We start from the raw sequence: 16,231 nt of genomic DNA on the forward strand, positions 1-16,231 counted from the left end.
TGATAAAGCCTCTTGGTCTCTGTCTCTAACCATCCTTTCGTTCTCGTTCTGCCCTTCTCTCTCTTCCTACATCCTCCTCCTCCCTGCCTCTACCCCTCCCTCCATCTTCTCCTCTCTCTCTCAGGTGATCAGGGCGTTCACAGACTTCCTGGCCTTCATGGTGTTGTTTAACTACATCATCCCAGTCTCCATGTATGTTACCGTGGAGATGCAGAAGTTCCTGGGTTCTTACTTCATAGCCTGGGACAAGGATATGTATGATGAGGAGCTGGGGGTGGGGGCTCAGGTCAACACATCTGACCTCAACGAAGAGCTAGGACAGGTACACACACTCACACATCTTCTGAACATCTAGATATACTAGACTCACTTGTGTCCACACACACGCGCACACACATTTATACTGCACGTATAGTACACAAACGCACACATACGTATACTACACACACTCCAAAAACTGAGTTTAGGGCTTGTATCCATAAAGCATCTCAGAAAATATCTTTAAAATCCTGTTAACCTGTAATACTCCCAGATCCGAGCTCCCAGCTTTTAGGATGATGATAAAACACTGTTCAGACGAACTCTGAGCCAGGAGTAAAATCAACTCAGAAAAGTTTATCTCAGCTGGTAGTCACGACAGTTTGAGGTACCGCAAAGGAAAGATACTGATGATCCTCATTGACATTGTTGCAAATGACGGGGAATAACCAATCATGAGGAGGCATCGCCAGGTGTAAACTCTATAGCACGCTTCAGACAACCACAGTGAATGTGACTGTACATCCTAATGTTGAAATGGTAAAATGTTTAATATCATTTCTCCTGACATGATCAGTTCTCTTAATTGTCGCCTAATAAGCTTTTGTTTTTACCAATTCTGATGGTTGTTAAAATTAGAATTTTGACAATATTACAGTTATCAACACACTTGTCACTCCCATTCAACAACTCTAAATCGCTTTGTCACAGTCAGCCCCAAGCCACTCACCTGTAATGTTGCATACAATGTTTGAAAGGTCTGTCGTTTTCATCAAAGACAATCAAAGTTAACATAAGCTCTAGATGTCTTTAATTACCCAATTTATAGGTATGCCTAATTTAGGCTTCTTTTTTAAAGTGATATTGCACTCCAAAGGGATAACTTGAAATAACAGCATAATGTAGTTATTTCATATATTTTCCTTTCAATTATTTAACTAGGTGTTATGTGAAATCATTGTCAGAGGCACAAGTGATGCTGTTTCATGTAGGTCTAGATTATTTGTGGATTGATTCTTTAGAATTAAATAAAAATTCTTTCAACAACTCCAAAGCAATTGCGTGTGGTGCAGGAACCACTGACTCGCTGCATTTTTCCATTATTAAGACACCTGCTGGTAACTCTTAACTGGTTAGTACAGCTCACAAAGTCTCCTAAATATCTGTCGACTCTGTGTGACTATTATGAATAAAGGGGCTTCATGTATAGCTTTTGTTTTTTCCCGTAGGAGTAAAATGTCTCTTTTCTCACAACGTATGACCAATTTTCTACTCTGAGACGCTTTGTGGATACGGGCCTAGGTCAGCATCTAAATATAACGTCTGCTTCTGTCTGTGTGTGCAGGTAGAGTATGTGTTTACTGATAAGACAGGGACGTTGACAGAGAACAACATGGAGTTTATAGAGTGCTGTGTGGACGGACACGTCTATATCCCCCACGCCATCTGTAATGGACAGATCCTCAGTGCTGCTTCCAGCATAGACATGATCGACTCTTCGCCTGGAGGATACCGCAGGGTAAGACACAGTGTGTACCAGTGTGTACCAGTGTGTACCAGTGTGTACCAGTGTGTACCAGTGTGTACCAGTGTGTAATAGTGTGTCTGTGTTCCTGTGTGTCTCAGGAGCATGAGGACCTGTTCTTCCGGGCTCTGTGTCTGTGCCACACGGTGCAGGTGAAGGAGGAGGAGACAGTGGATAGCATCAAGAGAGGGATCCACCTGGGAAAACCCACCTCCTTCTACATATCATCCTCTCCTGATGAGGTGGCTCTGGTGGAGGGCATGAAGAGGTAACACACACACCAGTGGCGGTCGGTGCCGTTTAAGATGAGGGAGGATATTGGGTGACTGTCATTCATATGCCATTCACCCAGTTCAATGTAATATCGCTAGGTTTAGGCTACTAGATAATACTCAAATTTTCACTGTACCCATCATGAGGTTGCTATAACCTAGACTATGAATGATTGTTTACAACGTTGGGCCACAGGTCGAGATGATAATTTTGAGTGCATCTAGCTGATCTAGGGTGGAATCATTAGTCCAACAGTTGCAAATTAGAGTTTTTATTGGGCAAATGCAGGTATGTATATCCTCGTTTCTTTTCATTTAAGATTTTTTTTTCAAGAGAATCGGAATGAATACACCCTTGATCACACGCAAACAGTTCAGTTTCAGCCACATACAAACAGCATCATCACTTTGCTTGTTGTACAGTGTATATATAATTCCTTCTTGCAACTATCTATGCGCTCTCCTCTCACCTTTTCCTTCACTTGTGGATTTCAGTGCACAACACATCAGCTGTCTGGAACCAGGCGAAAAAACCTTTCCAAGCCAAACTTTCATATCATGACCGCTAACCACTACACACAGCCTACATCGTTGTCACGTCATAGTCTATGAGAACTAACACGTTCGTAAACCCACTACGTTCATGCAGTATAGTGTACAGTCAGAAAGCAGTTTAGCAGTTAAACCGGCGGGCCGCAGTGGTGTTGGGTGGTCCTTTGCATGGGGTGATGTAAGTCTCCTTTAACAATCAGTCTTCCAGATAGATGACACAGGAACCTTGGTATAAAACTTTTTAGTAATAAAATGCAATTGCAGACAGAGTTTCACATACAGAATACCTCAGTAGTCTATAGTAAAGATCTGTGTGGTGAAACAGGAGACAAAGCTCATTAAACTAGTGGGTGTGACGACTTACCGTCAATCATACCTTAACATTGTTGCATTGGATTAGATACAAAGTAACTAAGATGAGAAAAGCATGTCTAAACTGTGGTTTCTCACTCTGCTATCTCGGCCTTGAGCCTGTGTGGCTATCAGCAGGTGCAGACAATTCTCAGCCTGAGAACTAAAGCAGAACATCTCCATTTACCCAGTACTTTTCCATCATTGAGCATTGCAAGCATACAAAGGTTATCACATATATATATATACAGTAATCATGGCATTGGTGTATCCCCACACCCGACCCCCAGGGTAACCCCCAACAGTGGCAATACATTTATAAAAGCTTAACTTGGAAAAGTTCCAGTGTTGGATAGCTATAGCCAGCTAGCTAACATAGCATCCCTCTCTGTTTGAGCCAGGTGTTTGTGTAGGCTAAACTAGCTAGCTGCATTTGCTAGCTAAATGAAAAAAAAAGAGAGAAAAAATGTCTCTCTTGCTTCTCCTTAATGTTTTCAAAACTGTTCAGCTATTGTCTTTCTCTCTTTGAGTCAACTACTCACCACATTTTATGCACTGTAATGCTAGCTAGCTGTAGCATATGCTTTCAGTACTAGATACATTCTCTGATCCTTTGTTTGGGTGGACAACATGTCAGTGCATGTTGGAAGAGCTCTGATAGGTTGGAGGACGTCCTCCGGACATTGTCATAATTACTGTGTAAGTCTATGGAAGGGGGAAAGGGAACCATGAGCCTCCTAGGTTTTGTATTGAAGCCAATGTACTCAGAGGAGGACAGAAGCTAGCTGTCCTCCAGCTACACCATGGTGCTAACCTACAGTGTAAACTTTCATTGCAAAACGGTGCTTTTGAATCAATTATTTGGTGACGTAAATATATTTAGCATAGTTTTATCTAAAAAAGATATATATTTTTTTTAATGTTTCACTTTTAATTTTTATGAAATTTACTGAGGAGGATGGTCCTCCCCTTCTTCCTCTGAGGAGCCTCAATTGACACACACACACTGAAGGACACATACACACACACTGAAGGACACACACACGCACACAATACATGCACACATTTAACAATACACACACACTTAGTGATACACACACTAGGCCAGGGGTGTCAAACTATTTTTGCACTGCGGGGCGCATTCGGACCTCACAATGTTCTTTGCACTTAAAATTGATTAAATTCCAAAATCGCTTTTGGAATTTTCAATTCTCCATGACTGTCTAGCTTTCGTTTCGATGACTTTTAGCAAGCTGGACAGAGTGAATAGACTATAAAGGTAGGTCCATTATCATTTCTATACAGTTTCGATTTGGTTTTAGTCATTTCGATGTCGATTGAGATCGATTTACTTCATACCACTCGCAGGCCAGATTGACACCCTGCACTAGCCAATACACACATAGTGATAAACAAGAACACAAATAGTTATGCTTTTTCTGACACCCATTCACGCATGTACGCACACACTGTACACACGCACTTAGTCATGCTCTTTCTATCTCACACCTGTAAGAACACATGCTCACATTTACAACTCCATGGTCTCTGGTCATGGTGGTGGGTCTGTTTAGGGTGCAGCTGATCACGTTATTGTACTGGACTCTGTCATAGTGGCCCTGTTGTAACGACCTCAGTGCTGTACTGGATGGGTGTTTACTGTCAAACTGATGTACACTACCAGTCAAAAGTTTGGACACACCTACTCATTCCAGGGTTTTTCTTTATTTTTACTATTGTCTACGTTGTAGAATAATAGTGAATACATCAAAACTATGAAATAACACATGGAATCATGTAGTAACCAAAAAAGTGTTAAACACATCTAAATATGATTTATATTCCAAGAGTGTGCAAAGCTGTCATCAAGGCAAAGGGTGGCTACTTTGAAGAATCTAAAATCTAAAATATACTTAGATTTGTTTAAGACTTTTTTTTGGTTACTACATGTTTCCATATGTGTTATTTCATAGTTTGATGTCTTCACTATTATTCTACAATGTAGAAAATAGTAAAAATAGACCAAAACCCTTGAATGAGTAGGTGTGTTCAAACTTTTGACTGGTACAAAGAGTGTATCTCCTTCTAACCTACAGAACATTCTCTTCCCTCTCTACATTTTCACGCACACACACATTCTCTCTCTCAGGTTGGGGTACACCTATCTGAGACTCAAAGACAGTCATATGGAAATACTCAATAAGGACGATGAGATTGAAAGGTAGGGCTTTGCTCAGAACATAATTCGTGATTGTCCCATCTTTTATTTTGGAGTTTAGTATTTCACAGCTTCCTGTGAAACCAAAGAGTATTAATGTTTAAGTTATGCATGCATAACTCAAGTTATTAATTGATTCCACATAATTGAAGTTCATTCTGACCATATTGCTGCCAATTGGCAAACCCTACGTGCTTTGGTTTGTGTGCAGGATGTCTGTAAACATTTTAGCAAAAATTCAACTTCCTTATACTAAGACACCACTGCCAAGAAAAATGCATGTGAAACCACAGTGAAAAGTCACATAGAAGTGTGTGGGAACAGAAGACTCCAGAATTGGTGGATTTATCAAGGGTTTAAATAGCCGGTTTGGATCCCACAGGGACCACTTGTATAATATCAGTATCTACATCCCTCTCTGCAGTGGGCTGTCTATGAAATGTCCATTTTAAGAGAGAACGAAGGAAGAAGAAAGAGAGGGAGATACAAAGTAATGGGAGGGAAAGAGGAGGATGATTCATCTATTACAATGACTTTTAATTTGACTATTCTGTTTTTGTCACTAGCCCCTCTTATTGCTGTGTACATTATTAGAGAATGTCCTGTGTATTATGTCTGGTACTAAGGGAGTTGTCGTCTCCTGTGTGTGCTCCAGGTTTGAGCTGCTTCACGTGCTCAACTTTGACTCTGTCAGGAGGAGAATGAGCGTCATTGTCAAGTCTTGCTCAGGTAACACACACTAATACAAACACTATCTCATTCACATAATAATGAATAGAAACTCAGAGATTCAGATGTATACAATTAAACCTACAGTTGAAGTCGAAGTTTTTACATACACCTTAGCCAAATACATTTACACTCAGTTTTTCACAATTCTTGACATTTAATCCTAGTAAAAATTCCCTGTCTTAGGTCAGTTAGGATCACCACTTTATTTTAAGAATGTGAAATGTTAGAATAATAGTAGAGAGAATTATTTATTTCAGCTTTTATTTCCTTCATCACATTCCCAGTGGGTCAGAAGTTTACATACACTCAATTAGTATTTGGTAGCATTGCCTTTAAATTGTTTAACTTGGGTCAAACGTTTCAGGTAGCCTTCCACAAGCTTCCCACAATAAGTTGGGTGAATTTTTGCTCATTCCTCCTGACAGAGCTGGTGTAACCGAGTCAGGTTTGTAGGCCTCCTTGATCGCACACACTTTCAGTTCTGCCCACACATTTTCTATGGGGTTGAGGTCAGGGCTTTGTGATGGCCACTCCAATACCTTGACTTTGTTGTCCTTAAGCCATTTTGCCACAACTTTGGAAGTATACTGGGGTCAATGTCCATTTGGAAGACCCATTGCGACCAAGGTTAAACTTCCTGACTGATGTCCTGAGATGTTGCTTCAATATATCCGCATAATTGTCCTTCCTCATGAAGCCATCTATTTTGTGAAGTGCACCAGTCCCTCCTGCAGCAAAGCACACCCACAACATGAGGCTGCCACCCCCGTGCTTCACCGTTGGGATGGTGTTCTTCGGCTTGCAAGCCTCCCCCTTTTTCCTCCAAACATAACGATGGTCATCAGACCAGAGGACATTTCTCCAAAAGTACAATCTTTGTCCCCATGTGCAGTTGCAAACCGTAGTCTGGCTTTTTTATGGTGGTTTTGGAGCAGTGGCTTCTTCCTTGCCGAGCGGCCTTTCAGGTTATGTCGATATAGGACTCGTTTTACTGTGGATATAGATACTTTTGTACCTGTTTCCTCCATTTTCACAAGGTCCTTTGCTGTTGTTCTGGGACTGATTTGCACTTTTCGCACCAAAGTACGTTCATCTCTAGGAGACAGAACGCGTCTCCTTCCTGAGCTGTATGACGGCTGTGTGGTCCCATGGTGTTTATACTTGTGTACTATTGTTGGTACAAATGAACATGGTACCTTCAGGCGTTTGGAAATTCCTCCCAAGGATGAACCAGACATGTGGAGGTCTACAAATTATTTTCTGAGGTCTTGGCTGATTACTTTTGATTTTCCCATGATGTCAAGCAAAGAGTAGGCTATGAAATACATCCACAGGTACACCCCCAATTGACTCAGGCTAATTGACATCATTTATCAGAAGCTTCTAAAGCCATGACATCATTTTCTGGAATTTTCCAAGCTGTTTAAAGGGACAGATACAGTGAAATAATCTGTCTGTAAACAATTGTTGGGAAAATTGCTTGTGTCATGCACAAAGTAGATGTCCTAACCGACTTGCCAACACTATAGTTTGTGAACAAGAAATTTGTGGAGTGGTTGAAAAACGAGTTTTAATGACTCCAACCTAAGTGTATGTAAACTTCCGACTTCAACTGTATGTGTGTTTGTGTGTCCTCAGGGGAGTACCTGTTGTTCTGTAAAGGGGCAGACACCTCCATCTTTCCCAGGGTGGTGTCAGGGAAGGTGGAGCAGGTGAGGGCACGGGTGGAGCAGAATGCTGTGGTAAGTCTATACACAAGTGTACACACACACACACAGTCTCTATATAGCATATTTTCTTTATACTGAGCAGAAATATAAACAGAACTTGAAACATGGGACCAACACTTTACATGAGCTGAAATAAAAGATCCCAGAAATGTTCCATATGCACAGAAACGTATTTCTCTCAAATTTTGTGCAAAAATGTGTTGATATTCCTGTTAGTGAGCATTTCTCCAAGATAATCCATCCACCTGACAGATGTGGCATATTAAGAAGCTGAGTAAACAGCATGATCATTAAACAGGTGCCCCTCTAAAATGTGCTGTTTTGTCACACAACACAATGCCACAGATGTCTCAAGTTTTGAGGGAGCATGCAATTGGCATGCTGACTGCAGGAACGCCACCAGATAATTTAATGTTCATTTCTCTACCATAAACTGCCTCCAATGTCGTTTTAGAGAACTTGGCAGTACGTCCAACCGACCTTGCAACCCGCAAACCATGTGTAACCACGCCAGCCCAGGACCTCCACATCCGGCTTCTTCACCTGTGGAATTGTCTGAGACAGCTGATGAAACTGTGTGTTTGCACAACTGAAGAATTTCTGCACAAACTGTCAGAAACCGTCTCTGGGAAGCTCATCTGCATGCTCGTCGTCCTCACCAGGGTCTTGACCAGACTGCAGTTTGGCGTCGTAACCAACTTCAGTGGGTAAATTCTCACCTTCGATGGCCACTGGCAAGCTGGAGAAGTGTGCCCTTCATGGATAAATCCTGGTTTCAAACGTACTGGGCAGTGTGGGGTCGTGTGGGCGAGCGGTTTGCTTTTGTCAATGTTGTGAACAGGGTGCCCCATGGTGGCGGGGGGGTCATGGTATGGGCAAGCATAAGCTACCGACAACGAACACAATTGCATTTTATCAATAGTCATTTCAATGCACAGAAATACCGTGATGAAATTTTGAGGCCCATTGTCGCGCCATTCATCCACCGCCATCACATGTTTCAGCGTGATAATGCCCAGCCGCATGTCACTAGGATCTGTACACAATTCCTGGAAGCTGAAAATGTCCCACTTCTTCCATAGCCTGCATACTCACCAGACATGTCACCCCTTGAACACGTTTGGGATGCTCCGGATCGACGTGTACGACAGCGTCTTCCAGTTCCTGCCAATATCCAGCAACTTCGCAGAGCCATTGTAGAGGAGTGGGACAACATTCCACTGGCCACAATCAACAGCCTGATCAACTCTATGCGAAGGAGATGTGTGGCGCTGCATGAGGCAAATGGTGGTCACACCTATCTGTGACCAACATCTGTATTCCAAATCATGTAAAATCCATAGATTTGAACCTAATGAATGTATTTAAATTAACTGATTTCCTTATATGAACTGTAACTCAGTAAAATCTTTGAAATTGTTGCATGTTGCGTGTATATTTTTGTTCAGTGTTGATACAGACACCAAAACCCTTAATCGCACACCGCAGCCCTAATACTTCTACTTCTAATATGCCTATAGCATAACCAAAACTCCAGATATATATCTTGAGTCTCACAACCCTAAATCATATATCTGCTATGGTCATAGTACTGTGGCTGCTATTACCTTCAAGGGGCAATTCACTGTTGAAGCAATAGAATTGCCCTCCCCGCCAATAGTTTTCATAAAAAGCTGAGGGATGGGGCTGGAGAAATGTAACCACTCTCAAATTCATAAACCGCTGTGGATGCAAGGACTGACCATCCATGATATGAAAGTATAGCTTTAATTATTGTTTTGTGGCTATACAGTGTGTTTACATTTACTTTGTTTACAAACATTGAAGTAAAACAAGCTTATGTTGGGTTCTGATGGGGTACGACAGTTGAACTTAGTTCATGAGGCATTTATAAGCAGTGGTGGAAAAAGTACCAAATTTGTCATACTTGGGTAAAAGTGAAGATACCTTAATAGATGACTCAAGTGAACGTGAAAGTCACCCAGTAAAATACTACTTGAGGCTAAGTTTTAAAGTATTTGGTTTTAAACATACTTGAGTATCATAAGTAAAATTCCTTATGTTCAGCAAACCAGTCGGCACCAATTAAAAAAAAGAAATTATGCACAGCCAGAGTCACACTCCAACACTCAGACATCTTTTACAAACGAAGCATGTGTGTTTAGTGAGTCGGCCAGATCAGAGGCAGTAGGGATGACCAGGGATGTGAAGTGTGTGAATTGGACCATAAGCATTCACAATGTAACAAGTACTTTTGGGTGTCAGGGAACATGTATGGTGTAAAAAGTCCATTCTTTTCTTTCGGAATACAGTGAAGTAAAAGTTGTCAAAAACATAAATAGTAAAGGTAAGTACAGATACCCAAAAAACAACTTTGATATAAACAGTGGGGTAAAGTACCTAAGTTATGGATGTAGCAACTGCAGATTGCCCTTTTTAACAGACATAACCGTAATCTCTTTCACTCAACTGAGTCTCTCGTTTACCTCTGTCAGGAGGGCTTACGGACCCTGTGTGTGGCCTACAGAAGTCTGTCCCCAGCGGAGTATGAGGAAGCATGTCATCAGCTGAGCGACGCCAAGCTGGCCCTGAAGGACAGGGATCAACGGCTGGCCCAAGCCTATGACCTCATTGAGAGGGACTTCACCTTGCTGGGGGCTACGGCCGTGGAGGACAGGTAGGAGAGAAAGGGGAGGCAGGGGGGGGGATTGGAGATACGAGGTGGTGAGCGACGGAGGAGGGGGAAGGAGCGAGAGGAAGATGGAAAGCAGGAGTTGTGAAGAAAAAGGGAGCAGGAGAGAGGGAAAGGAGATTCAGGGGAAAACAGCAGGAGGGGAGAGGGGGAAAGAGTGGGTAAAATAAGTGAGCGAGAGGAGAGGGGGAAAGAGTGGGTAAAAGAAGTGAGCGAGGGGAGAGGGGGAAAGAGTGGGTAAAAGAAGTGAGCGAGGGGAGAGGGGGAAAGAGTGGGTAAAAGAAGTGAGCGAGAGGAGAGGGGGAAAGAGTGGGTAAAAGAAGTGAGCGAGAGGAGAGGGGGAAAGAGTGGGTAAAAGAAGTGAGCGAGAGGAGAGGGGGAAAGAGTGGGTAAAAGAAGGGAGAGAGAGGAGAGGGGGGAAGAGTGGGTAAAAGAAGTGAGCGAGAGGAGAGGGGAAAAGAGTGGGTAAAAGAAGTGAGCGAGAGGAGAGGGGGAAAGAGTGGGTAAAAGAAGTGAGCGAGAGGAGAGGGGGAAAGAGAGTGGGTAAAAGAAGTGAGCGAGAGGAGAGGGGGAAAGAGTGGGTAAAAGAAGTGAGCGAGAGGAGAGGGGGAAAGAGTGGGTAAAAGAAGTGAGAGAGAGGAGAGGGGAAAAGAGTGGGTAAAAGAAGTGAGCGAGAGGAGAGGGGGGAAGAGTGGGTAAAAGAAGTGAGCGAGAGGAGAGGGGAAAAGAGTGGGTAAAAGAAGTGAGCGAGAGGAGAGGGGGAAAGAGTGGGTAAAAGAAGTGAGAGAGAGGGAAAGAGGGGGGGAAAGAAGTGAGAGAGAGGAGAGGGGGAAAGAGTGGGTAAAAGAAGTGAGAGAGAGGAGAGGGGGAAAGAGTGGGTAAAAGAAGTGAGAGAGAGGAGAGGGGGAAAGAGTGGGTAAAAGAAGTGAGAGAGAGGAGAGGGGGAAAGAGTGGGTAAAAGAAGTGAGAGAGAGGAGAGGGGGAAAGAGGGGGGGAAAGAAGTGAGAGAGAGGAGAGGGGGAAAGAGTGGGTAAAAGAAGTGAGAGAGAGGAGAGGGGGAAAGAGTGGGTAAAAGAAGTGAGAGAGAGGAGAGGGGGAAAGAGGAGGGAAAAGAAGTGAGAGAGAGGAGAGGGGGAAAGAGTGGGTAAAATAAGTGAGAGAGAGGAGAGGGGGAAAGATTGGGTAAAAGAAGCGAGAGAGAGGAGAGGAGAGGGGGAAAGAGAGGGTAAAAGAAGCGAGAGAGAGGAGAGGGGGAAAGAGAGGGTAAAAGAAGCGAGAGAGAGGAGAGAGGGAAAGAGGGGGTAAAAGAAGCGAGAGATGTAAAAGGGAGATTTACCATCATGGAATTTCTGATTTGATGACCACTTGTTTTCCTAATCGACTAGCCCTCTGATGTATGATACACATTGACCTGGCCTTGTATAGATTAGTCATCAATAACCGGACTGAGTTGATCAGTGTGTTAACCCATCGGCTGGCCGAGGAGACTTATTGACTACAGGAGTTATCAATGACCACAAAGGAAATACTCTAACTCTTTCTCGGCCTTGATTGTTTTTACAATGGTGTGGAATCAATGTAGTCTTTTTAATCAGGATTTAATCAGAGGTTATCTCTTGAATTGAATTATATTTTTTAATAATAAATATAAAACGAATAGGGTGAAAACTAATATTATTGATCAATAATGTCACAATTTCTATCTTGCGTACTTTGAAACGTCCATACAGCCTATTGTGTAATTCTAACAACCTATTGACTGCTGTGCAGGCTCCAGGAGAAGGCAGCAGACACCATCGAGTCTCTCCAAAAGGCTGGGATGAAGGTATGGGTGCTGACGGGGGACAAGATGGAGACAGCGGCGGCTACGTGCTACGCTAGCAAACTGTTCCGCCGCTCCACACAGATACTGGAGCTGACCAAGAAACGCACAGAGGAACAGAGTTTGCATGACGTTCTGTTTGACCTGAGCAGGACTGTACTCAGACAACGCTCCCTGTCAGGGTAGGCTGCACATTTTGTGTTCCTATGTTTTGTTTGTGTGTATTCACGGTATGTGTGTATCTCTGTGTGTTAACATCTGTATCTGTGTGTATTTCCCCAGGCTGTCTGTGGAATGTCAGGACTATGGTCTGATCATCGACGGGGCCACCCTGTCTGCTGTGCTGAAGCCCAGTCCAGAGAGCTCTGGCTCAGGGAACTACAGAGAGATCTTCCTGGAAATCTCTAGGAACTGCAGTGCCGTGCTCTGCTGCCGCATGGCGCCCCTACAGAAAGCACAGGTTGGTCTGATGTCACTTCCTGTCTCACATGGGAAACCAGTGAGATAGAGAGTGGTTAGTTAGCCTGTTAAGTCATTGTGAAAAACTGGTCTTCTACTATAATGACCTAGTTAGGCAAGAGGTGAACTGTCAAGTGATTTTTAAAATGCATCTTAGTCTGTACCTTATTAGCAGTATTATTTTGGTATTTAATGAGCTGTGGTATGACTGTTGTCTATCCAGATTGTGAAGCTGATCAAGGCATCTAAGGAGCACCCCATCACTCTGGCCATCGGTGACGGAGCCAACGACGTCAGCATGATCCTCGAGGCACACGTGGGCATCGGTGAGCTCATCTCTCTGATTGGCAAGCTCTTGGGTCTACTCTGATTGGTGGGAACCCTCAGCTAGCACTCATTTCTATTCTATGATTGGTGGGAGTCATTAGGTCCCAGACATCTCATTGGTGTCAAAACAGACACTAGATATTTCACGAAGACCTATTGGTATGAATGTTTTCCATCAATCAACCAATCCCTTTCTGTCTTCTAAGGCATCATGGGTAAGGAGGGGCGCCAGGCGGCGAGGAACAGTGACTACGCCATCCCAAAGTTCAAACACCTGAAGAAGATGCTGTTGGTGCACGGACACTTCTACTACATCCGCATCGCTGAGCTGGTGCAGTACTTCTTCTACAAGGTGAGCTTTACTACTGACACTAATACTGGGCATTTACTGGGCACACATTTCAATTGTTTAGTATTGAATGACACAACCTGGGACTTTGACACCACCTCAGCCTGGTACCTGTCCCAGAAGAGAGAGCCATTGGTGAGCCAAATGTCGAGGTACGACGCTGCAAGCAGCTGAATGAGGAACAATGTTTAGTCCTCCCTGTCTCACTTTGTTTCTCCCACTTTCACTCTCTCGCTCTCCAGAATGTGTGCTTCATCTTCCCTCAGTTCCTCTATCAGTTCTTCTGTGGATTCTCTCAGCAGGTAGGTGCTCAGAATCATCCTAAATGACGGTTGCCTATAACGGTTGCCCGTCATGGCTGCCTGTTTTGTCATGTGTGGTCTGTATCTTTCTGACTGTGCTGTTTGTGTCTCTGTGCAGCCACTGTACGACACAGCCTACCTGACGCTGTACAACATCAGCTTCACCTCGCTGCCCATCCTCCTCTACAGCCTCATAGAGAAACATATCAGCATAGAGATGCTCAAGAGAGATCCCACTCTGTACAGGTCAGAGGAACATCCCACTAAACTGTTTTGAAAGACAGTATAATTCCCACACAGAAAAAAAGGTTTGAACCAATTATATTGTTTCTGTTTGTTGAAACATTCTCTCTTTATCTCCCCTCCTCGCTCTCTCCCCCTCCTCCCATCTCTCTCTCTCTTTCCGTCACAGGGACGTAGCTAAGAACGCTCTCCTGCGCTGGCCCGTGTTCCTCTACTGGACGTGCCTGGGCTTGTTCAACGCCTGTATCTTCTTCTTTGGTGCCTACTTCTTGTTCGACAACACCACCTTCACCAGTAACGGACAGGTGAGCCCTGGCAACCGTCTCCACTGCAACCGGGGCAGAGCGCCGTTGTCAAGGACCAGTTGACATGTTGCCCCTAACCACAGATCGAGGATCAGATGACTAAACCCCAAATCATAAGCATTGACCATTAGCTGGGTGCCATTTTGAGATTCACTCACAGTGATGATTGATAGAACACCCATCCATCTACATGTGATTGTCCCATAACACCAGACGTTGAGACGGGAGTAATACAATGTGGTCAGGTTCAGGTTATCTATGGGTAAGTTATGGTCAGGTTGTGGTTCATTTGTGTTCGGAGTCCAGACGCAATCTCAGTGGTCTTCTTTAGCTTGACAATCATCAGGACTCCATTCATATGGACACTGCAATAGCATCTTTCTCTGTACTGTTGATTTATGTCATTACTGTTTTGTATTGCCTTTGGTCCTGTTTTTTTAAGTTGAAACATCCTGGAATCCATTTACTCTTTGTCCTGATTATTTTCTCTTCTTCTTCCTCCTCTCTGCTTCTACTTTATTTGACTTTTCTTCCTGTTCCTCAGCTTATGACCACCAACACACAGATGGTAAGCCTGTCTCTCTCCCTCTCTCTCTGTCTCTCTATCTATCATGTTCTTTTAGCTTCTGTTGTTTTTTAGTTATGAGTTTAGCTTTGAGCTTTACCGTTTCATTCCGAAACATCCATCCATCCCCACCTCCGGCATCCACCTCATTCTGCCTGTAGTTGTTTAGTTCCACATCTCTAGAGTGCCTCTACCCAGTCCAACACCTGACCTCACTAGCTCCACTCTACTAATATAGATACACTAGTCTCTCCCCCACATTATCCTTTATCTGTTGGTAGTATATTTAATTGTGTGTGTGTGTGAGTGCATATGTGCTCAGTAGTAGTACGCCATAGACGATGCATTTTGTCAAAAAAGCGGACACTCTGCTGTTCATTCTAGCTGCACTGTCTTGGAAGGTGCCCTCTTTCACCCAAACGATGTATGTTCACATTGTCTAGTGTTTGTAGGAGATATATTTATTGTAGAGAGATACATTTCTAGTTGTCATGCTCCTTGGGTAGGGACATGATGATGTTGATTAGGCTAGTGAGAGGAGGAGGAGGAGGAGGAGGGGTAGTCAGGGATGACAACATGGGGGTTCCAACTCCTCCACTATGCTAATGAAACACATCCTTTCTCACTCTACCTCTTCCTGCATCGCTCTTGATCTCTCTGATTACGTCTCGTTCTATACGGCTTTCTCCATCTCTCCAAACTCTCCCTCTCTTCATCTGACTCTCCCTCGAATCTATCTTGCTCTCCTGTCTCCCGCACTCTTCCTCCTGATCCTTCCCGATGGCTGCTTTGACAGTCATCTGTGAGGAGAGACCACACACACAGAGAGGGGGATGACTAAGGAACAAATGCGTTGATTTGCTCTATTTTTAGCACTATATTTTGCATCCTGCTTTTGCTTTCAAGTTTCAAGGTTATTTACCATAATTGGTCTCATTATGCATACAGTGCCTTGGGAAAGTATTCAGACCCCTTGACTTTTTCCACATTTTGTTATGTTACAGCCTTATTCTAAAATGGATTAAATAAAAAAAATCCTCAGCAATCTACACACAATTACCCCGTAACAACAAAGCGAAAACAGCTTTTTATACATTTTTGCAAATGTATAAAAAGAAAAAACGGATAGTATTCAGACCTTTTGCTATGAGACTCGAAATTGATCTCGGGAAGGGTACCAAAACATTTCTCCAGCATTGAAGATCCCCAAGAACACAGTGGCCTCCATCATTCTTAAATGGAAGAAGTTTGGAACCACCAAGACTCTTCCGAGAGCTGACTGCCCGGCCAAACTGAGCAATCACTCTGACAGAGCTCTAGACAATCATCTCTGCAGCACTCCACCAATCAGGCCTTCATGGTAGAGTGGCCAGACGTAAGCCACTCCTCAGTAAAAGGCACATGACAGCCCACTTGGAGTTTGCTAAAAGGCACCTAAAGACTCTCAGACCATGAGAAACAAGATTCTCTGGTCTGATGAAACCAAGATTGAACACTTTGGCCTGAATGCCAAGCGTCACGTCTGGAGG

At 43.6% G+C, this 16,231-nt stretch overlaps 1 protein-coding gene across 5 annotated transcripts in view; it reads left to right on the plus strand.

Moving 5' to 3' along the window:
* Positions 1–16,231, plus strand: part of LOC139538663 (phospholipid-transporting ATPase IH-like) — a 71,863-nt gene that overhangs the window by 36,943 nt on the left and 18,689 nt on the right. For 3 of the 5 annotated variants that reach the window (XR_011667777.1, XM_071340988.1, XM_071340990.1), the window contains exons 12-26: positions 125–322; positions 1,604–1,777; positions 1,885–2,051; positions 5,108–5,179; positions 5,832–5,905; positions 7,547–7,650; positions 10,134–10,315; positions 12,101–12,334; positions 12,435–12,612; positions 12,835–12,937; positions 13,145–13,290; positions 13,530–13,589; positions 13,708–13,835; positions 14,002–14,137; positions 14,682–14,705. Coding sequence is in view for 4 of the 5 variants with exons in the window: in XM_071340988.1 (XP_071197089.1) it covers positions 125–322; positions 1,604–1,777; positions 1,885–2,051; positions 5,108–5,179; positions 5,832–5,905; positions 7,547–7,650; positions 10,134–10,315; positions 12,101–12,334; positions 12,435–12,612; positions 12,835–12,937; positions 13,145–13,290; positions 13,530–13,589; positions 13,708–13,835; positions 14,002–14,137; positions 14,682–14,705 (1,980 nt within the window). In the remaining variant the exon portion in view is untranslated. The remainder of the gene's footprint in view (positions 1–124; positions 323–1,603; positions 1,778–1,884; positions 2,052–5,107; positions 5,180–5,831; positions 5,906–7,546; positions 7,651–10,133; positions 10,316–12,100; positions 12,335–12,434; positions 12,613–12,834; positions 12,938–13,144; positions 13,291–13,529; positions 13,590–13,707; positions 13,836–14,001; positions 14,138–14,681; positions 14,706–16,231) is intronic. The other 2 variants (XM_071340989.1, XM_071340991.1) reach the window with 1 other exon arrangement.

This window comes from Salvelinus alpinus, chromosome 14 (assembly GCF_045679555.1).
Source record: "Salvelinus alpinus chromosome 14, SLU_Salpinus.1, whole genome shotgun sequence".
Taxonomy (NCBI): domain Eukaryota; kingdom Metazoa; phylum Chordata; class Actinopteri; order Salmoniformes; family Salmonidae; genus Salvelinus; species Salvelinus alpinus.